This window comes from Ascaphus truei, chromosome 2, assembly GCF_040206685.1.
Source record: "Ascaphus truei isolate aAscTru1 chromosome 2, aAscTru1.hap1, whole genome shotgun sequence".
Classification (NCBI taxonomy): Eukaryota; Metazoa; Chordata; class Amphibia; order Anura; family Ascaphidae; genus Ascaphus; species Ascaphus truei.
The window spans coordinates 294,517,357-294,541,448 of record NC_134484.1 but is presented as its reverse complement, the minus strand read 5'-3'; the positions used below and the strand labels follow the sequence as shown (position 1 = coordinate 294,541,448).

Sequence of the window (24,092 nt, the reverse complement as noted above, 5' to 3'; positions counted from 1 at the left end):
TAGAATGTTCTTGGTAGCAAGAAAGTAGTCTATACGGGAATATGTCTGGTGAGGGGCCGAGTAAAAGGTATAATCCCTTTGCCCCTGGTGTTGTGTTCTCCAAATGTCTAAAAGTGAAAAGTCCCCCATTATGTCCTTGAATTTTTTCCCCAGTCTTTGTGACTGGGTGGAGTGTTGTCGTCCTGGGAGGCTCGATTTGTCTTCTCTTGGGTTAAGAGACATGTTTAGGTCCCCCGCGATAAGTAGCGAGGATAGGTACTGTGGGTCAATTTCTTCCAGAACTTTTTTTAAGAATTCTGTCTGGTTCTCGTTTGGGGCATATAGGTTAATAAGGGCGATTGCCGAGCCTGAAAGTGAGCCGTATACCACAATAAATCTACCCTCTGGATCGGCCTGGATTTTTGTTAGATTAAATGGGGTGCCCTGACGAATCAGAATGGCAACCCCTCTTCGTTTGCTACTAAACGATGAGAAGTAACTCGAAGGATACGCTTGCTGAAATGTTTTAGGCGGCTCCTTAGATGTGAAGTGAGTCTCCTGGAGGAAAACCACATTGCCCCCCGACTTCTTTAGTTCCTGGAGGGCTAGGCGTACATTTAGGGAAACAATTTTTAGCGCTTTTTGTTGAGACATTTTGTCTTAAGTTTTCGTTGGGCCAAGGGTGGGGTCCCCTCCGGTTTGGGGGGGGGAGGCTTGAGAGGGAGTCTTAGTGACTGGGGTTGCCTGCTCTGTCGGGGAATCTGCGTGTGTGTTGTCGTTGAAGAAGAGCTTAGAGACAAGCAGCCAAAATGGGGGGGAGAGGGGGTGAAGAGAGGGAAGGTTGGGGGGGGGGAAGAGGGGGAAGGTTGGGGGGGGAAGAGGGGGAGGGTTGGGTGAAGAACCGCTGGGACAGTAACAGCGGGTAGGAGAAGAAGAGAAGAAGGTCGACCCTAATGGGGTCTTAAAGATTGAAAACCGGTCTAATCTAAGGACCGGCTGGAGTGGTATAAGACCCTTGGGGGCGGGTCCGGTAACGGCCTCCAGCAGAGGCGGGCTGGGCAGAGACCCATAACAGTCTTCGGTTACACCCGAGCATATTTTCTCTAGGGTGCCCGAGTTGAAGAAGCTTCTAGGGAACCTACTGCCGACAGGGCAGGTCGGGGCTATGCTCCCATCGCCCCCTTTTCCTTCATGTGGGGAAGGCTGAGAGGGGATAGCATCTTTTGGTTGCCTGTGTATTGAAATGCGGGTGAGATTGGGGGGGGGGGAGTGGGTTGGGGCAGGTGGGAATGGGGGAGTGAGTTGTGTGCATGAGGATGGGTGCCTAAAGATAAAGGGGGACGAGAGGAGGGAGAGGGAGAGCCACAAGAGGGAAGGAAAGATAGAATGAGAAGGGGGGGGAGGGGAGGGGGGGGGGAAGAGAGAGGGGGGGGGTAGAGGTGGGATGGTGAAGGGGCAGTTCAAGAACATGTTCCCCTTTGTTATTCATCATAGCTAGCATAAAACACTCCAAGTACATAATACATTATACAATCCTTTACCACCAGGGTAGATAGTGCCAATCGATAGGCTACACACTCCTGATGTCTGGTGTGATACCGGTATGAGGCGTCATTTCCAGAGAGGTAGGATCCTTGGGGGGGGAGAGGAGGGTTCAGGGACTCCTTTCTTAAGGGTGTCCAGGCACTCTACCAAACTCCATCCGCCTCAGTTAGACTATCGGGTGGAGGAGCGGAACAAATTCACATTAGAAATGGCACCCGACAGGGTTGCCCCCTCTCCCCTCTCCTTTTCGCTTTCACGATTGAACCACTGGCGGCCAAAATAAGACAAAACCCAAACATCCAGGGTATACCCATGGCCACTGAACAATACAAAATTTCCCTATTCGCTGACGATATTATCCTGACCTTGACCAGACCCCTAACTTCCCTCCCCAACCTCCAGATGGAACTGACGGAGTTTGGAAAGGTATCAGGGTATAAAATAAACAGCGACAAATCTGAGGCCCTAAATCTTAGTCTTCCCGACCCCACAGTCAAACTCCTTAAGCTAAATTTCAGCTACCGATGGTGCCCCTCATGCATTAAGTATCTGGGAATTAATGTATCTAGGCACTATCGGGACCTATATAGGGATAACTACCCGAAACTATGGGATCAGATCAAAAGGGATCTAGATCGGTGGGAAGGTTATCAGATCTCATGGATTGGGAGGATGATCTCTACCAAAATGAATATACTCCCAAGAATGTTGTACCTATTCCAGACGCTCCCAATCCAGGTCCCGGCCGCCGATCTAAAATATATACAGAATAGACTACTCCACTTCATTTGGCAGGGTAAGAGGCCCAGGGTCGCCAGATCAGTCCTGATGACCACGAGATCCAGAGGAGGGATGGGGGTGCCTGACCTATATAAATACTATCGAGCCGCTCAGCTCAGGCAGGTAGTAATGTGGAACTCAGACCCGACCCGATGTTGCTGGGTGGGAATGGAAACTCGGTGTGCCAAATTGCCTTCTCTGCAAGCCTGCCTCTGGAGCCTGAACAGAGGAGATGGCCACTTACACAATCTTAAACTACAGGCCTCACGATTCACGTGGGACACCTGGTCCAGATGCAAACTTAAATTTAACCTCTCATCCACAAACTCACAACTCACTCCCCTCGTTAATAACCCTAAATTCCCTCCAGGATGCGGATCTAAGCTGTTCGCCCACTTGCACACACGGGGTATAGAGGCGATTGCCGACGTACTGAGCCTAGGAAAGCTCCTGAGCTACCAAGAACTGAGGAACAAATTTAAAATTACAGAATTGGACACCTTTAAATATCTACAAATTAGAAATTTTGTTAGAGCTATGTGCCCTCATCCAGAATACCCCGCTCTCACTACGTTTGAACATCTGTGTGAGGACCAGTCTTACCAGAAGGGACTTATCTCAGACATATACAATATCCTAATGCACTCAACGTCCCCGACACAGCACGACTATATGCTGCGATGGTCAGCCGATCTAAACGTTAACATAGAAAGAGAGACATGGGAGGAAATCTGGCAGGCAGCCTCAGAAACTTCCCTTTGCACCACAATTAAGGAAAACATCTACAAAATTATGTTTGGCTGGTATCTTACCCCAGCACGATTAAACCAGATCTACCCTCTGGCATCAGATCAATGTTGGAGAGGCTGTGGTAATAGAGGGGACATGGCCCACATCTGGTGGACCTGTCCAGAAATTGTGAAATACTGGGCCAAGGTCCAAATTCTTATAAAAGAGGTCACCGACCTAGAACTTCCTATTGAACCACTGACCTTTCTGTTGGCTGCACCCATGCCGAATATAATTCGGCCCACCAGGAAATTAATATCCTTCATTCTCACTGCGGCGAGATGCTGTATTGCGGCCTCCTGGAGGAAAACGACTACGCCAGCGCTCAACACGATAAAGAAAAGGATTGGGGAAGTAATGACTATGGAAAGGCTCACAGCCAACATCAGACAAAAAACCCTGGCCTTTGAGGATATCTGGGAACCCTGGTTCCACTTTACCAGAGCGCCCTGACCAACCCAGGTGAGAGGGTGACCAACTCCCCCTCCATAAGAAAAAACTCACACGAATCTCACCAGAAACACCCTAACAGCCAAGTGGGACGACAATAACCCTCCCCTCCCCAACCCCCTCCCCTCCCTCACACCCCCTCATCTACCCCATCACCCTCCCTCTTACCTTCTCTCTATGAAGGCACCCCCTCTCTTTCCTGGACAACTTAGGTTGTCTTTCTTTTTCCCCTCTTTAAAAAATATGTTTTGGAAAATATTAGGCAACGATATATGTCAGAAATGTTGTATTTTCTAAAAATGCCTAATAAAAACATTGGAAAAAAAAAATGATCTTGAACCAAGAAAATGTTTCGCCTGCGGTGCATTTTGTAACGGATCGGGGGACATGCGCCTATCAGTGGGTCCCCGTCACCTCAGGCCCCACGGCGGCTCTCTGCCCCAGTTCCCCGCTCCCTCTGCCTCTTACCTGTCCCGCTCCCATGCCGAGCTGTTCTTCCGCGGCTCACGCCGCATCCTCACGCACGCCACCGGGGCGCACGCACGGCAGCCTTACACAGAGTGCGTGCGCACCAAATCTTCTTACCAGTGGAGAAATACGGGGGATATCCCCCTTGGTGTACCGAGGCTACTACCCAGGCTATAATATATACTTGTCCATTGGTCATGGAGAAAGACACCACTCATGAAAAAATATTAATATAAGGCCATATAAGCCCATCCGGACTCACAACAGGGTGGTGGGCTATAAGAATTGTCCAGTAGAAGTACAGAAAGGCACATCCAGGGAGGCGCCTCAAGGTAAGTCACTGTATCCGGTGTCCGTTAGCCTCACCTGCACCCTGTGTTCCACGATGTAGCCGTTCAGCTGGTCAGTACTCACAGATTCCGTTTCTGTCTGTCTAAGATGCTGAAATATGAGCAGCTCCTGTACTTGCTGCTCGTGGTGTCGACGTGCTCCAGCCGGAAGTGACGTCAAACAAAGTTCACTCTAACTGCTGCTGATGTTCACTGTTTGTTATCAATAAAGTTTTTTTATTTTTCCAATGCGTTGGCTGTTTGGAGTTGCTGTGACCGCTGTTTACCATTTATTCTTCAATCTTCTTACCAGCCCTCCCGCGCCGCTGGCTCTGCCCCCCATCGGCTGCAGGCGATTGCCATGAATCACCCTGCGATCACCCAGACAGGCCTCCGCTCTACCCCTTGCTACCATTGGCCCCCCTTCCTTTATAACCCCAGTCTGCCCTCTCCTTCCTCGCTCTGCATAGCTTCTCTGTGGCTCCTGTGTGCAGTATCTATGCCAAGCTCTGTTCTCTGTTACAGCTCTTGTTCCTGTCCCTGCCCCTGTTTGGATACCTTTGGATTGATCTCGGCTCCGTTTGACTACGTGTACCTCGCTACCCCTGGACTCTACTTTGGACCTCACTACGCTGCTTTCTTCTGCCCCTGACCCACGGCTCTTGGACATTAACCCTCCGACTTCTGGCACCCTGCACTCAGCAAGTATATCGTTAACCCTTTCTCACCAGACCCGGCAACGCATCTTACCACACTCCGGGCACGCCATCACTGCTATGGGTGCGTGTTATACCCTTACCCACCTCAGTAGTGGGGACTGGCCAGGTCTTCGGGCATACAGGCGTTACATTATGCAGAGCCCAACAAATGCAGACCCCCCTGAGGTGGGCCAAGGTGTCACTATGGATCACTGGCAATTTTTAAGCGAGTAGCGTAAGAACTTTCTAAACTCTCCCTGCGGGAATCTCCAGCTGCACCGTCCCCTCCTGCCCCAGTACCTATGGGCAACTTGGAACCACCTATTCCACCTCCCAACCGGTATGCCGGAGACCCACTTACTTGCCGGGGATTCTTGAACCAATGTGACGTCCAGTTCGAGATGTCCCCATCTCGGTTTCCCTCAGGTCGTTCTAAAGTGGCCTATGTCTATGCCCTGCTCATTGGCGACGCTCTTGCTTGGGCTTCTCCCCTCTGGGAACACAGATCAGACATAACCCATGACTACCCCAAATTCCGGCGAGAGTTTCAGCAGGTATTTGGTACCTTAGTCTGTCAACTAACCTGAGGAAGTCCAACCCGTGAGAACAGCTCAAACAACTTGTTGGCTACTTGCTTTGCCGTTGCTGTTCTAGGGGGGAACGCCTCAGGATATCTTGTTGCATAGCCAACTATTACAAGAATAAACCTGTGTCCTTTCGCAGAAAGTTCTAGAGGTCCTACCAAGTCTACCCCAATCCTCTCAAAGGAAACTGACACCAAGGGTAGAGGAACCAAGGGGGCTGGTTTTTGTCCCTTCGGACTAGTTAGCTGGCACTCCGGACATGCCGCACATAACTTAGCAATATCACTATGCATCCCTGGCCAATAGAATCGGGACGAAATACGGTCCAATGTTTTATCTCTGCCAGGTGACCACCCCAAGGGACAGTGTGGGCTAGAGTAAACACAGATTTAACAAACGCCTTGGGAACCAATATCTGTCTGGTGACCTCTCTTGTTTGTGTCTGCCTATTTACCCTATACAGGATATCATTTGATAATTAAAAATGGGGGAATACTATCACCCCTTGTGCATTCAATATCTGCTCATCAATTTTTACCACCTTGTCATACTGTCTAGCAAGGACTGGTTCTTTCCTTTGCCTCTGGCGAAAATCAGGGAGGTATAGGTCTGGTAAATCTCCAGGGCCCATATCCCCCTCCCTCTGGCCATCCCAAGCCATCACTTGTGACCTCTGGCTACTAGAATGGTCACCTTGAGACCCCGATTTCTGCAACCAGTCCTGTTTGTCAGAGCGTCTTTGCTTCCGAGTCTTTGGAACCTGGTGTCTACTGGGAAAAAGGTCTGCCGAGAAGGGGAACAGTTTGCCATGGTTCTCCTGAGCCATAGAATAGGGCTCCTCGTGAGAGACTGGAGCCATTAGGTCCGAAAAGAAAGGCCAGTCCCGGCCGAGCACAACGGGGGCAGAGAGCCAAGGAGCGACTCCTACTTCGAGGTAGGCCTCCTGACCTTTTACCTGTAGCCAGATTTTGGCCGTCAGATACCATTTTACATCGCCGTGTAAACATTCTATACTCCATGGAGAGTCAAAAGAACACACGTTAGGCGGTAACAGTTCCTGGAAGACCAGAGTTTTCCCAGAGCCTGAATCGTGGACGTTTTTTCCCCCAACCTGGGCTGGAAGTAGCCAGGGCTTGTAATTTTCTCCAGTGAAGGCCGAGGCGACAGTCCTGCCGAAGGAATAATCCATCTGTGGACAGTCCACATGCCGGTGGCCTTGTTCGCCACGGGCGGAACATGGAGAGGGTTCCCTCACAGAAGGGGGCCGTGGATAGAGCTCCGCTGGACCGGATACTGGAGACCAGGCATCTGGTGGGTTCTGTAAGCAAGGGGGGCGCAAACTTTTTTCCCTGCGCCCCCCTGCCGGCTGTCCCCTCACTCCCGCGCCCCCCCCAACCCCAACTTACCCTCGCACCGGCGTAATGACGTCACGTTGCCATAGCAACGTGACGTCACATGACCTCGCAGCGTCATTTTGACGCCGCGTTGCCATGGCGACGCTGGGAGGAAGCCGCCGGAGCCACGGGTAAGTATGGTTTACAGAGGCCCTGCAGCTGTAAACCCCGGCCCTTAATTTAAGTGCCTTCGGGAAGCGCGCGGGGCCTCTGTAAACCCCGCGCCCCCCGTCGGCAGTCTCGCGCCCCCCTGGGGGTCGCGCCCCACAGATTGCGCACCGCTGCTGTAGGCGACGTCCTCGGAAGTTCCTCTCATTTGGTGACAAGCTGACATCAGGAAGGGGATGAGGGTCTCGGCGGTGCCCGGCATTTTGACTTCTTCCTTGTTGGAAGGACTGCTCCTTTCGTGGCACTTGGCGGTTGCGCATGGAGGGGCTGTAGTTTCCCCGTTGTTCCAATCTCCCTCTTTGGGTCTCCGCAAGTGCTGGTGAAGTTGGATCCGTCTGGTCCAGGGCACTCGCCTGATCCTCGGCCCCAAGGAAGTTCTCAAAGACCGCCAAAGCTAGGGTTTCAGCAGCATGGCGTTTTACCCACGAGCGTACGGAAGGTGGTATTATCTGTAGGAATTGTTCCAACACTACTTGCTCAAGAATTGCCTCCTTAGTGCGCTCCTCGGGTTGCATCCTGTGAGTACACAAGTCCAATAACCGCTGAGCGAGGACCCGGGGTCTCATCTTAGCGGTGTACTTCAGGTTCCGGAACTGCTGCCGGTAGGTCTCTGGGTACAGACCTAAGCGATCCAGTATGGCAGCTTTTACTTGTTGGTAGTCCATTGCCTGATCTGCTGGGAGCCCCTGATATGAGGCCTGGGCTTCTCCTATGAGGAGCGGGGCCAAAGCAGTTGCCCAGCGATCTGCAGCCCAGCCCTGAGCTTCGGCAACCATTTCAAATGTCAGTAAAAAAGCCTCTGGATCCTCGTTCGAAGCCATTTTCCTCAGGAGGACTGGGGGTTTATTCGCTAGTTCTGGACTGGCAGACCCCTGGAATTGGGTCAGCAGCTTGGCCATCCGCTCATCCTGTGCTGCCTGCTGCTGGGTTAGGAGCTGGGTTTGCTGCTGCAATAGTAGTTGGGCCTGCTCCTGCATTAACAGTCCCTGCTGTTTGGTCTGCTCCTGCATTAACAGTCCCTGCTGTCTGGTCTGCTCGCACAGAAACTCTTTTAAAAATTCTTCCATTTTTCTCATTTTTGTGTGTGTGTGTGGCCCTTCAACTGCAGGGGCCTCTTAAAATCCCGTCACTTCTGACACCATATGTTGCAGGGTACATGCAAACAGACACGCGGGTTCTCTTGATAAGGCTTCTTTATTGAGCCTTAAAAATATATACAGCAGACAGCGTGTCCAGGACGCCAACAAGGATGGTTGTGTGAGAGCAGAGCTCCGCCGACCCTCGAGCATAAACTGAAGTAAAAGCGTCTCCCCCCCCCCCGTTCCCGAGCCAAAAAGTGTCACCCCAAGCGGGCCAAATACACTAGCATGGCCGGCAAACAGAAAGCACCACCTGCGCAAGGGGTAAAGAGCTTTTTTCCCCCGCCGTAACGGAGCATAGAAACAGCTCCGAAAAACCAAGATGTCGCCGGAACGATGAGCGCACGAGGCTCCAAACACCAGGCCGCAGATAAAGACCGAGGAGAGCCACCACAAAACACGGAGGCAGCGCTTACAAGGGACTACATGCAAGAACTAATGACATGTATGCTGGACAAACTGTATGTCTCAATCCAAAAAGATTTGAAAGCCGCAGCGACGGAACTAAGACAAGAGATCACGGGCCTAACTGAGCGAACCACAGCCCTAGAATCCAAAATGGAGGAGACCTTGCAAGCGCAATCAGCAGCGGACGATGAGATCTTCCGACTGGGGCTGGAGATCAGTTGCCTGAAAGACAGCCTCGAGGATCAAGAGAACCGCGATAGGCGGCAAAATCTAAGGATACGCGGAATACCTGAAGCGATCCTGCCAGATCAGCTGCATTCATATCTCACAGACTTCTTCTCCTCGCTGTGCGAGGACATGGAAAGAAAAGATATGGAAATGGATAGAGCCCACTGCGCTCTTGGACCGAGATCCGAAGATCCGAACAGAACCAGGGACGTTATAGTCCGCCTTCACCGCTACACAGTTAAAGAAAAACTAATGGCGGCCTGCAGAAAGAAAGAACCGCTCACGTTTCAAGATGACCATCTGCAGGTATACAACGACCTGGCGAAGCTGACGGTCAACAAACGAAAGGAGCAAAAACGTTGACCACAATGCTCAGAGACAATGGGATTAAATACAAATGGGGATTCCCATTTAAACTAATTATCAATAGGAATGGGAAATTCCACACCTTCAGAAACCCTGCAGAGATGCCCCGGATGGCCAGAGCGGTGGGCCTGTCCCCCCCTCCATCGTGGAACTCGGACTTAACCAACCCCCAGGGCCAAAAAAACGAGGGTCTCCTGATTAGGGCCTCCGTGCGCCTAGCAGGGCAAAAACAACAAAGAAAATAAAAGTTCAACTCACCTGCACGATCCTGTTTCCAGTCCCAGTTCCAAGGTGTCAGAGCATTATGTCTCAGAAGACCCTACCGAGACGATTAAGCAAGGCAACCAAACGGCAACAAAAGACAAACAAAGAAGAGGCTCCAACAAGCAGGCGAAGAAGAGGGAGGATACCCACCTGCTGCTGCAGACGCCGGACACCCTCCGTTCCCAACGCCACAGAGGTCACCCTTCAGGAGTATCCCGCCGCGCTGAAAGGGGAAGAAAGGAGCACCAACATTACGGCCGCTTCCCTGCTAAAGCCACGGAGCAACCTATTGAAATGAGCCGATGAGGGAGGGGGAGACGGGCAACGGGGGCAGCCGAAACAAGGAGCGAGAATCCGACAAAGAAGGCCCCATCGCCCCTCCTTTCCCTGTCTTCCACCCCCCACGCGGCGAGGCCAAACTAAGGCTGACGGATCGGAGCAAAAGGCTAACAGGACCAAGAAGGACCACCAAGACAGGCCGCACCAGGTACAATGGGGGAACCCCATGAAACTGTAAGTACATTTACGTGGCCTCTATAGCCGAGGAGGCAGGCTCCCATATAAAGCAACCCCTGTTTCCTCAGGATCTGAAGCGAAGGCCAAGGACAATAGACAATGAGCGATGGCCAACCCTTGCTATACTTCTGAGGAAACATTGCTCCCACAATTATATTCAACACCGAAAGTGACACCAGTTCTCCTAGTTTTGAAAGTTAAATGTTGTTATAAGAGCCACATAAGATAAGAATCTACCCCCACTCCTGCCCCACCCCTCCCCGCACCCCCCCTTCCCCATTGAAAAGCTTAAAAACCCTTACCAAAGGTTGAAAGACATGTGTCTATCCATATCAGGATATAACCAGAACTGGTTTGCAAACATATACTGTACACTGTCCAGTATCACACCAGATCCCTGTGGATAAGACACCCGACCCCCCCCCCCCCCCCACTAATCCCTTCCCACCGACCCTCACGGCAGCGCACACAGGGGCACTGCATACAGATATATTATTGCTGTGAACACGCAATACAAGAGCGGTGAAAAGAGGCATGTAACACCATCCATAACGTATGGTTTAACCCAGAAGCGGAATGTTTTGTATACATCCACTGTGTTGCAGGCAATGTACTATGGGAAATGAAGCAGCAAATGACTATTATGCTACATATAACGTATCATGTGAAAGGATGCAGGAAATGTATATACCACCCTATATATGATTGTACATGATGCCCCATCCTCTCCTCCCCCCTAATCCCCATCCCTCCCCTTACCCTCCCCTTCCCACCCCCTCTCCCCCCCACTAATCCCTTCCCACCCCCTCTCCCCCGCACTAATCCCTTCCCACCGACCATCACGGTGGCGCACACAGGGGCACTGCATACAGATAAATTATTGCTGTGAACATGCAATACAGGAGCTGTGAAAAGAGGCATGTAACACGACCCATAACGTATGGCTTAAACTAGAAGTGGAATGTTTTGTATATACCCACTGTGTTGCAGGCAATGTACTATTGGAAATGAAGCAGCAAATGTCTATTATGTTACATATAAAGTATTATGTGAAAGGATGCATGAAATGTATATACCGCCCTATATATGATTGTACATGATGCCCCATCCTCTCCTTCCCACCCTCCCCCCTCCCCCTTAATCCCCCCCCCCGGTCCCCACTGATCCACATGGCCATGCCCACAGGGGCACTGCATACAGTTATGCCATTGCTGTGACCACATGTTACACAAGCAATGCAAAGAGGCATGTGTTACTACTCATAATAGAGGGCTCAACCCAGAAGTCGAATGTCTTGTACATATCCACTATGTGCCATGCAACGTACCATGTGAAAGGAAACAGGGAATGTCTACTATGCTACATGCAATGTTCCATGCGAAATGAAGTAGTAAATGTATATGCGGCCCTATATGTCATAGTCCATGATGCCTCTCATCCCCCCCTCCCATCCCTCTCCTCCCCTCTCCCCCTCCCCCCCCTGATCCCCATGGTAATGACCATAAGAGTAACACAAACCGAAATGTACTCAGAGCACTAAATATATATGCTGCACTGCATACGACTGCATACGTCCCTCCCCCCTCCATTCCCTCTCCCCCCCATGACAATAAACACGAGAAGTATACAAACTGTAAGGGAATAGATGTGCCCCTGAGTAGCAGGATACACTAAAAAGGCATGTGGCACTAGCCACAATACACAGCTCATTTAGGTAATGTGTACACCCACTGTACTGCGACCTACGAAATGTGGGACATAAAGCGGTGACTGTGCATGCTCCCCTATAGGTGAGCGACTATGCTACCCCTCCTCCCCCCCCCTTACCCCATCCCCTCTCCACCCTCACCCCTTCCCTCCCCCCCCACTCTTTCCCCTCCTCCCTCCCCCCACTAATCTTTCACGTGCTATACAAAGGCAGCCACTTGAGGGCTCCAGGCACGAGTGCGGGAAGGAGGGGGGAAGATGCGCAATAAAGGTATTAGAGGGTCTGGACCCCTCTGATGCCCTCCGGTAGTTGGCACCGGAACCACCCCAGATGGGCCCTCTAGCCCATATGCCGGTCGCCCAGGGACGTGGCGACACATTGATGGGTCCCGGACGGGACCCAATCACTTCTCTCCAGAACCCGCTGACCCTGTCCCAGCTGCATTCCACCCCTCCCTTTCTCCCCCCCCACCCCTCCCGTCCCCTCAGTACACTCAGACTGACCCACAAAAAACAAACACACATACTAAAAGTTTGCTGGGGCAAAATAAGCGCCACAAGTACAGCCAAAAGACCCCCCAGTTGGTAAAGGAGTGGTCCTCAAACTCTGCGCCACAAGCCATTCTCATGGCCGCCACAGCCCCAATTAAGGTGCTATCACTAAATGTCAAAGGCCTACAGAATAACCGGAAAAGGAGACTAGCTCTTCAAGACATGAAAAAATCAGGGGGAGACATCATCTTCCTGCAGGAAACCCACTTCACGTCACAAGACCCCCCAAATTTATACAAAAAAGTGTTTCCTACATGCTTTTTCGCATCATTCAGTAGTAAAAAACGAGGAGTGGCCATACTAATCCGACAAGGCACTCCATTCAATCATATCAAAACAGAAATGGACCCAGAGGGCAAGGCAATTGCTCTAATTAACATATATGCCCCAAATGAGAACCAAACCAAATTCCTAAAAACAGTTCTCGAGGGCATAGACCCAGGGTACCTGTCCTCGCTGTTAGTAGGAGGCGACTTCAACATGGTCATAAACCCCTCTGAAGACAGATCATCCACAGTGGATCACCCCCATACAACCTACTCCCAACACAATGGGAAAGGGTTCAGGGAAATACTGAAAGAATTCTCGCTAGTGGACATATGGAGAACCCAACATCAGGGTCAGAGGGACTACATCTTTTATTCAGCACCTCACCAGACCTATTCTCGCATAGACTACTTTCTACTGACCAAAAATGTTCTGGAAGCTTCCACCAAATCGGATATTGGCCCAATCACTTGGTCAGACCATGCTCCCATCACCCTGACCCTATCAGTACCATTCGAAAAAATAACATCCTACTCCTGGAGACTAAAAGATTCACTACTAAACCATCCTGAGATAGAAAGAGAGATAAGAACCTCGCTTAAGGACTATTTTTTCTTCAACTCAGGATCAGTTACATCTCCAGCAATCCTATGGGAAGCCCATAAGGCGGCAATCAGAGGCAAACTCATCTCTATTGCATCCCATAGGAAGAAAGTCAAACAAAAGCTGATCAAGGATCTATTGGACACCATTATCACATTGGAACAAGCTCATAAAACTAATCCCTCAAAAAGAGCGTACAAAAATGTAACCACAGCTAGGACAAACCTGAAACAAGCACAGCTAGAGGATGTAGAAAAAGCCCTTAGATGGACAAACCAACAGTACTATGATAAGGGCAACAAGGCTGATCGACTTTTGGCCAGTAAACTAAGAGGAGTGCAGAAAAGATCCCAAATAACAGCGATCAAGAATAGATCTGGTGAGATACAATATAGCGATAATAAAATAGCAAGAGAATTTACCAATAGAATCTTCCACCCCCCACGCGGCGAGGCCAAACTAAGGCTGACGGATCGGAGCAAAAGGCTAACAGGACCAAGAAGGACCACCAAGACAGGCCGCACCAGGTACAATGGGGGAACCCCATGAAACTGTAAGTACATTTACGTGGCCTCTATAGCCGAGGAGGCAGGCTCCCATATAAAGCAACCCCTGTTTCCTCAGGATCTGAAGCGAAGGCCAAGGACAATAGACAATGAGCGATGGCCAACCCTTGCTATACTTCTGAGGAAACATTGCTCCCACAATTATATTCAACACCGAAAGTGACACCAGTTCTCCTAGTTTTGAAAGTTAAATGTTGTTATAAGAGCCACATAAGATAAGAATCTACCCCCACTCCTGCCCCACCCCTCCCCGCACCCCCCCTTCCCCATTGAAAAGCTTAAAAACCCTTACCAAAGGTTGAAAGACATGTGTCTATCCATATCAGGATATAACCAGAACTGGTTTGCAAACATATACTGTACACTGTCCAGTATCACACCAGATCCCTGTGGATAAGACACCCGACCCCCCCCCCCCCCCCCACTAATCCCTTCCCACCGACCCTCACGGCAGCGCACACAGGGGCACTGCATACAGATATATTATTGCTGTGAACACGCAATACAAGAGCGGTGAAAAGAGGCATGTAACACCATCCATAACGTATGGTTTAACCCAGAAGCGGAATGTTTTGTATACATCCACTGTGTTGCAGGCAATGTACTATGGGAAATGAAGCAGCAAATGACTATTATGCTACATATAACGTATCATGTGAAAGGATGCAGGAAATGTATATACCACCCTATATATGATTGTACATGATGCCCCATCCTCTCCTCCCCCCTAATCCCCATCCCTCCCCTTACCCTCCCCTTCCCACCCCCTCTCCCCCCCACTAATCCCTTCCCACCCCCTCTCCCCCGCACTAATCCCTTCCCACCGACCATCACGGTGGCGCACACAGGGGCACTGCATACAGATAAATTATTGCTGTGAACATGCAATACAGGAGCTGTGAAAAGAGGCATGTAACACGACCCATAACGTATGGCTTAAACTAGAAGTGGAATGTTTTGTATATACCCACTGTGTTGCAGGCAATGTACTATTGGAAATGAAGCAGCAAATGTCTATTATGTTACATATAAAGTATTATGTGAAAGGATGCATGAAATGTATATACCGCCCTATATATGATTGTACATGATGCCCCATCCTCTCCTTCCCACCCTCCCCCCTCCCCCTTAATCCCCCCCCCGGTCCCCACTGATCCACATGGCCATGCCCACAGGGGCACTGCATACAGTTATGCCATTGCTGTGACCACATGTTACACAAGCAATGCAAAGAGGCATGTGTTACTACTCATAATAGAGGGCTCAACCCAGAAGTCGAATGTCTTGTACATATCCACTATGTGCCATGCAACGTACCATGTGAAAGGAAACAGGGAATGTCTACTATGCTACATGCAATGTTCCATGCGAAATGAAGTAGTAAATGTATATGCGGCCCTATATGTCATAGTCCATGATGCCTCTCATCCCCCCCTCCCATCCCTCTCCTCCCCTCTCCCCCTCCCCCCCCTGATCCCCATGGTAATGACCATAAGAGTAACACAAACCGAAATGTACTCAGAGCACTAAATATATATGCTGCACTGCATACGACTGCATACGTCCCTCCCCCCCTCCATTCCCTCTCCCCCCCATGACAATAAACACGAGAAGTATACAAACTGTAAGGGAATAGATGTGCCCCTGAGTAGCAGGATACACTAAAAAGGCATGTGGCACTAGCCACAATACACAGCTCATTTAGGTAATGTGTACACCCACTGTACTGCGACCTACGAAATGTGGGACATAAAGCGGTGACTGTGCATGCTCCCCTATAGGTGAGCGACTATGCTACCCCTCCTCCCCCCCCCTTACCCCATCCCCTCTCCACCCTCACCCCTTCCCTCCCCCCCCACTCTTTCCCCTCCTCCCTCCCCCCACTAATCTTTCACGTGCTATACAAAGGCAGCCACTTGAGGGCTCCAGGCACGAGTGCGGGAAGGAGGGGGGAAGATGCGCAATAAAGGTATTAGAGGGTCTGGACCCCTCTGATGCCCTCCGGTAGTTGGCACCGGAACCACCCCAGATGGGCCCTCTAGCCCATATGCCGGTCGCCCAGGGACGTGGCGACACATTGATGGGTCCCGGACGGGACCCAATCACTTCTCTCCAGAACCCGCTGACCCTGTCCCAGCTGCATTCCACCCCTCCCTTTCTCCCCCCCCACCCCTCCCGTCCCCTCAGTACACTCAGACTGACCCACAAAAAACAAACACACATACTAAAAGTTTGCTGGGGCAAAATAAGCGCCACAAGTACAGCCAAAAGACCCCCCAGTTGGTAAAGGAGTGGTCCTCAAACTCTGCGCCACAAGCCATTCTCATGGCCGCCACAGCCCCAATTAAGGTGCTATCACTAAATGTCAAAGGCCTACAGAATAACCGGAAAAGGAGACTAGCTCTTCAAGACATGAAAAAATCAGGGGGAGACATCATCTTCCTGCAGGAAACCCACTTCACGTCACAAGACCCCCCAAATTTATACAAAAAAGTGTTTCCTACATGCTTTTTCGCATCATTCAGTAGTAAAAAACGAGGAGTGGCCATACTAATCCGACAAGGCACTCCATTCAATCATATCAAAACAGAAATGGACCCAGAGGGCAAGGCAATTGCTCTAATTAACATATATGCCCCAAATGAGAACCAAACCAAATTCCTAAAAACAGTTCTCGAGGGCATAGACCCAGGGTACCTGTCCTCGCTGTTAGTAGGAGGCGACTTCAACATGGTCATAAACCCCTCTGAAGACAGATCATCCACAGTGGATCACCCCCATACAACCTACTCCCAACACAATGGGAAAGGGTTCAGGGAAATACTGAAAGAATTCTCGCTAGTGGACATATGGAGAACCCAACATCAGGGTCAGAGGGACTACATCTTTTATTCAGCACCTCACCAGACCTATTCTCGCATAGACTACTTTCTACTGACCAAAAATGTTCTGGAAGCTTCCACCAAATCGGATATTGGCCCAATCACTTGGTCAGACCATGCTCCCATCACCCTGACCCTATCAGTACCATTCGAAAAAATAACATCCTACTCCTGGAGACTAAAAGATTCACTACTAAACCATCCTGAGATAGAAAGAGAGATAAGAACCTCGCTTAAGGACTATTTTTTCTTCAACTCAGGATCAGTTACATCTCCAGCAATCCTATGGGAAGCCCATAAGGCGGCAATCAGAGGCAAACTCATCTCTATTGCATCCCATAGGAAGAAAGTCAAACAAAAGCTGATCAAGGATCTATTGGACACCATTATCACATTGGAACAAGCTCATAAAACTAATCCCTCAAAAAGAGCGTACAAAAATGTAACCACAGCTAGGACAAACCTGAAACAAGCACAGCTAGAGGATGTAGAAAAAGCCCTTAGATGGACAAACCAACAGTACTATGATAAGGGCAACAAGGCTGATCGACTTTTGGCCAGTAAACTAAGAGGAGTGCAGAAAAGATCCCAAATAACAGCGATCAAGAATAGATCTGGTGAGATACAATATAGCGATAATAAAATAGCAAGAGAATTTACCAAATATTATACTGAATTATATAACCTAAGATCTAAAAATGACCGACCCGAACCAAGAGCATCGGACTCTATAAAGAAATACCTAGACAAATGCAACCTCCCCAATGTAACAGAGGAGGAAAATGCAGTTCTCAATGCTGAAATCTCAAAAGAAGAACTAGCAGAGGCGGTCAAGGTGTTAAAACTTTCTAAGTCCCCTGGCCCTGACGGATTCACCAATGCCTATTATAAGAGATTCCTACCCATTCTATCCACACACATATTAAAAATGTTCAATCATTTTATGGAGGGGAATCCTATTCCCACCTCAATGTCTATGGCTAACCTAGTAATCATTCATAAGGATGGCAGAGACCCAATGCAGTGTGGAAGTTACCACCCGATCTCCCTCCTCAACAATGACCTCAAATTATACAGTAAAATATTAGCAAACAGAATAAATCCTATCTTACCGAGGCTTATAAACATAGATCAAGTAGGATTTGTCGCGGGCAGGCAAGCCTCTGACAACACTCATAAGATAATAAATATTATAGACCATGTCCATCTCACAGGCACCAAAGCAATACTTTTAAGCTTGGATGCAGAGAAGGCGTTCGATAGAATTGACTGGCTTTTCCTAGACCAGGGTTTCCCAAACTTTTTTTTCCGTGACCCGGTTATTTTTATACTTCTCCTTCGTGACCCACTAAAAATGTTTTCGCCTATACTGGCCTATAGGTAAAATAAAACAGATATGAATGTCCACACAGTTTTCATATATTATAATAAACAAACATTTATTCTTACAACAATGTAAAGAAATCAAACTAAAACCAATAAATTAATGAGAAGTGTGATGCTGTTTCTTGCTAACTAGAAACTTCAGGTTTGGAGGAAAAGATGATAACTTTATTCTTAGATCCGGTTCGACTTCCAATCGGTTTCTATATTTATTTTTTAGGAAAACCAATGTTGAAAAGCCTGCTTCACACTTATAGGTCGTGACAAAAGGCATTAGAAATTGTATAGCTTTTTCTGCTAAAACTGGGTACTCCTGACGACAAGACAGCCAAAAATCCACCAGTGGTATTCTGTCGAAGATGTCTTTGAGTGCCGTATCACACGACAGTTCAATTATAAAATCAATATCTGAATCCTCCAATTCTGTGTTGGATTCTACGTTCACTGTAAAAGGGTTCCTTATCCATGCTTTGTTGCTGTTGATTGGGGGGAAATATTCCTTCATACTTGTCTCCAGTCCTAGCAGATGTTCCTTGATAGCAGCCGAAATCTCATCCGGCATGGAACTCATGTTATACTCTTTTTGTAATTCTGTTAGCTTTGTAAAAGCTTTGAAATTCCCTGCTTCCACACGACGGGACCACAAATTGAGTTTTCTCGTTGCAGCTTCCACCTTCTCTTGCACTTAAAAGACAGTTACATTTCTACCTTGTAATGTCAGATTTAAATTATTTAAAAAATCAAAAATGTCACAAAGGTAGGCTACCTTGATTAGCCAATTGACATCATGAAAACTGTCTTTGAATTCAAATATTACATCCTTAGCTGTTGGGGGATGTTGGTCTAAGAACATTAAAACTTCTTCCTTCATTTCAATAAGTCTTTTTAAAACATTCCCTCTTGATAGCCATCGCACCTCGCAGTGTAAAAGAAGATGTTCATGTTCACTCCCCATTTCTTTGCACAACGCAGAGAATATTCTTGAATGTAGTGGACGAGATTTTATATAGTTTATAAATCTTACACACTGTTGCATAGTTGCAGTTAAAAGCAATGGCATTTTTTTGACGGCCAATGCTTCTCTGTGAATGCTACAATGCACCCATACACAGTCCGGTGCTACGGCTTTGATCCTCGGAAAAAGTCCAGTACGAGCGCCTGCCATTGCGCGTGCTCCATCGCTACTCAGTCCCACACATTTCTTCCATTCAATGCCATTTTGATTGATGTAATTATCGATCAAATTAAAAATTTCTTCAGCTGTTGTTCTTGTTGTCAGAGGTTTACAAAAGAGAAATTCTTCGCGAGTTGTATTGGCAAAATCGTATCTCACAAAACACATTAGATTGGCTTTGTCCGATACACTACCGACACAGTTTATTGCACTGCGGCCAGTTCCGCAAGCCGGGAGATTTCCCGGCTTGCTAGTGGCCGCCCCTCGGCGTGCCGCGCGTCACCGACGCACGGTCACGCGTCATCGGGAGCCTGCGCCCCCTGCACGCGCGTCCAGGGCTCCCCGAGGGAGCCCTGGTGTCCCGCGATGTGGGGGACGGCGGCAGGGGGTTCCGGGGGACCCGGCGGACCCGGCAGCGGGAGGAATAAAGCCCCGATCGGAGGGCGCTCCTCCGCTGCTGCGGCCGAGAACGGGCAAATGCTCGAATAAACTCGGCCGCAGCAGTATGTCTGTACTTTCATCGACTTGCAAGGAAAAAAACCTACACTCTTTTAAGTGACTTACGACAGTTTCTTCGATATTATCTGCCATCTCCACGATTCTACGCTTCACTGTGTTATTTGATAGCGCCAGCATATTTACTTGTTTCTCCTGCTTTTTATCGCATATTCGAGATGCTAACACTTTCATTGCTGGAACTATTAATTTCTCAGCAATTGTGTGAGGATAACCAGTTTCAGCAATTAAGTGTGATATTTCATAAGAGGCCATTGCAAGGTTTTCAGATTGAGGGCCCTGAGAAAAATTCAAAGACATAGTCTTTTTAGTAGCTATTAATTCTCTCTTTTTATTTATGAAGAAATCTATTGGCTTATTACTGTATTCCGGATGTTTCAATTCCAAGTGCCGCTTCAACTTTGAAGGTTTCATGGACTCGTTTGAAAGTGCCGAAAAACAAATAACACATAATGGTTTCTCATCAGCACCCTTGATGAACCCGAATTGTATGTAATCCTCAGAATACTGTCGGGTCCAGGGCTCCTTCTTCTTTTTTGCAAAAGTAGTAGACTGCACATCGTGCGGCCGTTTGTTACTGCCACTGTTAGAACTCGTGCCCGGCTGCTCATCACTTGACTGTCTGTTGGTGCCGCTCTCCGAACTTGTACCCGGCTGCACATCACTCGATTGTTTATCGGTGCTAGTCGAAGAGTTCGTAACCGGCACATTGTTTGTTTGTGTTTTTTTTAACCATTTATCCATCGTCAAATTAAATCAGTAAATAGAAAAGAAAAAGCACAGAAGCGCACAGAGGTTGAAAAAATATGTGTATGGGGGGGGGGGGTAAAGGTCAGAGAGGGCTGCTAGCTGATAGATTCTTTTGAATCTGCTACTAATTTAGTTGCTACTTTAGTTTAGTTTGTGGGGGTTTGGTTTTCTTTATCTAATTAGAGAGTGGGCTCTTTCTTGTTTTTCATTGGTCTCTCATCACCCAGACCTGGGTCTCCCCCCTTTTAATGGCTCTCTCCGGTGGCCCTGCTCCTCTTTGCCTTTTAATTAGGTTATTTTTTTCTCCCCCTCTGCCACCCTGACTAACCTTGTCACAGTATCTTGGCCTTCAGGTGTCCATTTGTCCGTGGCTCCACTGGGGGGGGGGGGGGGATCACAGCCTCTCCTCCGGTGGTATCTCAGGGGCTTCCCCGATCGCGGGACTGCAGTGTCTATCTCTCAGATCGCTTGCTCCTTCTGACTGTCTCCAGGGTTCCCTACAGACAGGGTCGGTGAGTGGTACGCGGGAGATGGCTTGGGCTCCTAGCTAGAATTGTTGCGCCACAGTATACATGGCGCACTCTTCCTCACAGCTATACCGGCGCCCGATCGCCAAATCGGCGTTACCTTGTAGGGCCGGCGGTATTCAGGGGGCTCCTGATCAGCTCCTGGGTGGTTCGCTCATCTCTCCTGTCCGCTTCCGGTTCGTCCGAGCAAGTTCTTCCTCTGCTACAGTCCCCGCAACCGCTCTGCCCTTTGTCATGGCCACACCCCTTGACAACTATCGTCTCGCGGAGGAGGAGCGGGCCAGAGCGGAGGTGAGGCAGCGGGAGATGTGAGCAGAGGAGGAGCGGGCCAGAGCGGAGGTGAGGCAGCGGGAGAAGATGTGAGCAGAGGAGGAGCGGGCCAGAGCGGAGGTGAGGCAGCGGGAGATGTGAGCAGAGGAGGAGCGGGCCAGAGCGGAGGTGAGGCAGCGGGAGATGTGAGCAGAGGAGGAGCGGGCCAGAGCGGAGGTGAGGCAGCGGGAGAAGATGTGAGCAGAGGAGGAGCGGGCCAGAGCGGAGGTGAGGCAGCGGGAGATGTGAGCAGAGGAGGAGGGGGCCAGAGCGGAGGTGAGGCAGCAGGAGATGTGAGCAGAGGAGGAGCGGGCCAGAGCGGAGGTGAGGCAGCGGGAGAAGATGTGAGCAGAGGAGGAGCGGGCCAGAGCGGAGGTGAGGCAGCGGGAGATGTGAGCAGAGGAGGAGCGGGCCAGAGCGGAGGTGAGGCAGCGGGAGATGTGAGCAGAGGAGGAGCGGGCCAGAGCGGAGGTGAGGCAGCGGGAGAAGATGTGAGCAGAGGAGGAGCGGGCCAGAGCGGAGGTGAGGCAACGGGAGATGTGAGCAGAGGAGGAGCGGGCCAGAGCGGAGGTGAGGCAGCGGGAGATGTGAGCAGAGGAGGAGCGGGCCAGAGCAGAGGTGAGGCAGCGGTAGATGTGAGCAGAGGAGGAGCGGGCCAGAGCGGAGGTGAGGCAGCGGGAGATGTGAGCAGAGGAGGAGCGGGCCAGAGCGGAGGTGAGGCAGCGGGAGATGTGAGCAGAGGAGGAGCGGGCCAGAGCGGAGGTGAGGCAGCGGGAGAAGATGTGAGCAGAGGAGGAGCGGGCCAGAGCAGAGGTGAGGCAGCGGTAGATGTGAGCAGAGGAGGAGCGGGCCAGAGCGGAGGTGAGGCAGCGGGAGATGTGAGCAGAGGAGGAGCGGGCCAGAGCGGAGGTGAGGCAGCGGGAGAAGATGTGAGCAGAGGAGGAGCGGGCCAGAGTGGAGGTGAGACAGCGGGAGATGTGAGCAGAGGAGGAGCGGGCCAGAGCGGAGGTGAGGCAGCGGGAGATGTGAGCAGAGGAGGAGCGGGCCAGAGCGGAGGTGAGGCAGCGGGAGAAGATGTGAGCAGAGGAGGAGCGGGCCAGAGCGGAGGTGAGGCAGCGGGAGATGTGAGCAGAGGAGGAGCGGGCCAGAGCGGAGGTGAGGCAGCGGGAGAAGATGTGAGCAGAGGAGGAGCGGGCCAGAGCGTAGGTGAGGCAGCGGGAGATGTGAGCAGAGGAGGAGCAGGCCAGAGCGGAGGTGAGGCAGCGGGAGATGTGAGCAGAGGAGGAGCGGGCCAGAGCGGAGGTGAGGCAGCAGGAGATGTGAGCAGAGGAGGAGCGGGCCAGAGCGGAGGTGAGGCAGCGGGAGAAGATGTGAGCAGAGGAGGAGCGGGCCAGAGCGGAGGTGAGGCAGCGGTAGATGTGAGCAGAGGAGGAGTGGGCCAGAGCGGAGGTGAGGCAGCGGGAGATGTGAGCAGAGGAGGAGCGGGCCAGAGCGGAGGTGAGGCAGCGGGAGAAGATGTGAGCAGAGGAGGAGCGGGCCAGAGCGGAGGTGAGGCAGTGGGAGAAGATGTGAGCGGCGGAGGTGAGGCAGCGGGAGCAGAGGTGCGGCGACCCGGCATTTTGCTTTCGTGACCCGGTGCCGGGTCGCGACCCACCATATGGGAAACGCTGTCCTAGACCATACTATGCGTAGATTCGGCTTTAAGGGTGCATACCTAGAAGGGGTCCGCAGAGTCTACCAAGAGTCTCTATCAGCAGCTGTAAAATTGCCAGGGGGCAACCTTCAGAAATTTAACATTAAAAATGGCACAAGACAAGGATGCCCCCTATCCCTTCTCCTCTTTGCGCTTACCATAGAACCCCTGGCAGCTACGAACCGACAGAATGTAGACATTCAAGGTATAACAATCGGGCACCAGGAATACAAGATATCATTATTTGCAGACGATGTTATCTTAACACTTTCCAAGCCTCAAATTTCCCTCCCCAACCTCCAAAAAGAGCTCAGAGACTTTGGCCAAATATCAGGTTATAAAATTAATAACGACAAATCTGAAGCGCTGAATTTAAACCTGCCAGAGATGAAACTCCTCAAGCTAAATTTTAATTACCGTTGGAGTTCCTCTTGTATCAAATATTTAGGAGTAAAGATATCAGGGAATTATCAATCTCTATATCAACACAATCACCCAGCCCTATTCCGGAAAATTAGACAAGATATAGATAAATGGGGAGGATACCAAATATCATGGATTGGGAGGATGATCTCGGTTAAGATGAATATACTCCCCAGATTATTATATTACTTCCAGACACTCCCAATCCACATCCCTGGCTCAGAACTAAAGAATATACAAAAACATATTTTCCATTTTATTTGGCGGGGTAAAAAACCTAGAATCACCAGAGCTGTTCTACTTGTCTCAAGAGGAAGAGGGGGCCTGGGAGTCCCAGATATTATACGATATTATCAAGCCACCCAGCTGCGCCAGGTAGTAGTCTGGAATGTGGACCCAGGCTCGATATAGAAGACAATACGCCGTCACGCCTTCACTGACAGCCTGCCTTTGGGTCCTGAGCAGGGAAGACATGCAGAATAGTACATTTAAACTAGGTCCGATGAGACACACTTGGGAGATCTGGACGAAATGTAAATTCAAATTCAAACTCACGACCACTAAATCCCAACTTATTCCAATCCTTAAAAATACCAAATTCCCACCAGGGTGTGAGCTGAGACAATTCGACCAAT

The 24,092-nt window shown here is 50.0% G+C and overlaps 1 protein-coding gene across 1 annotated transcript; it reads right to left on the bottom strand.

The window, feature by feature from the left end:
- Positions 1–18,165: 18,165 nt before the first annotated feature.
- Positions 18,166–20,499, bottom strand: LOC142488224 (zinc finger BED domain-containing protein 5-like). The gene is made up of 3 exons (XM_075588597.1): positions 19,785–20,499; positions 18,774–19,415; positions 18,166–18,686 (listed from the first exon to the last, which is right to left on the bottom strand). Exons 1-3 carry the CDS (start codon positions 20,497–20,499, stop codon positions 18,166–18,168), a joined length of 1,878 nt encoding a protein of 625 aa, XP_075444712.1.
- Positions 20,500–24,092: the final 3,593 nt, after the last annotated feature.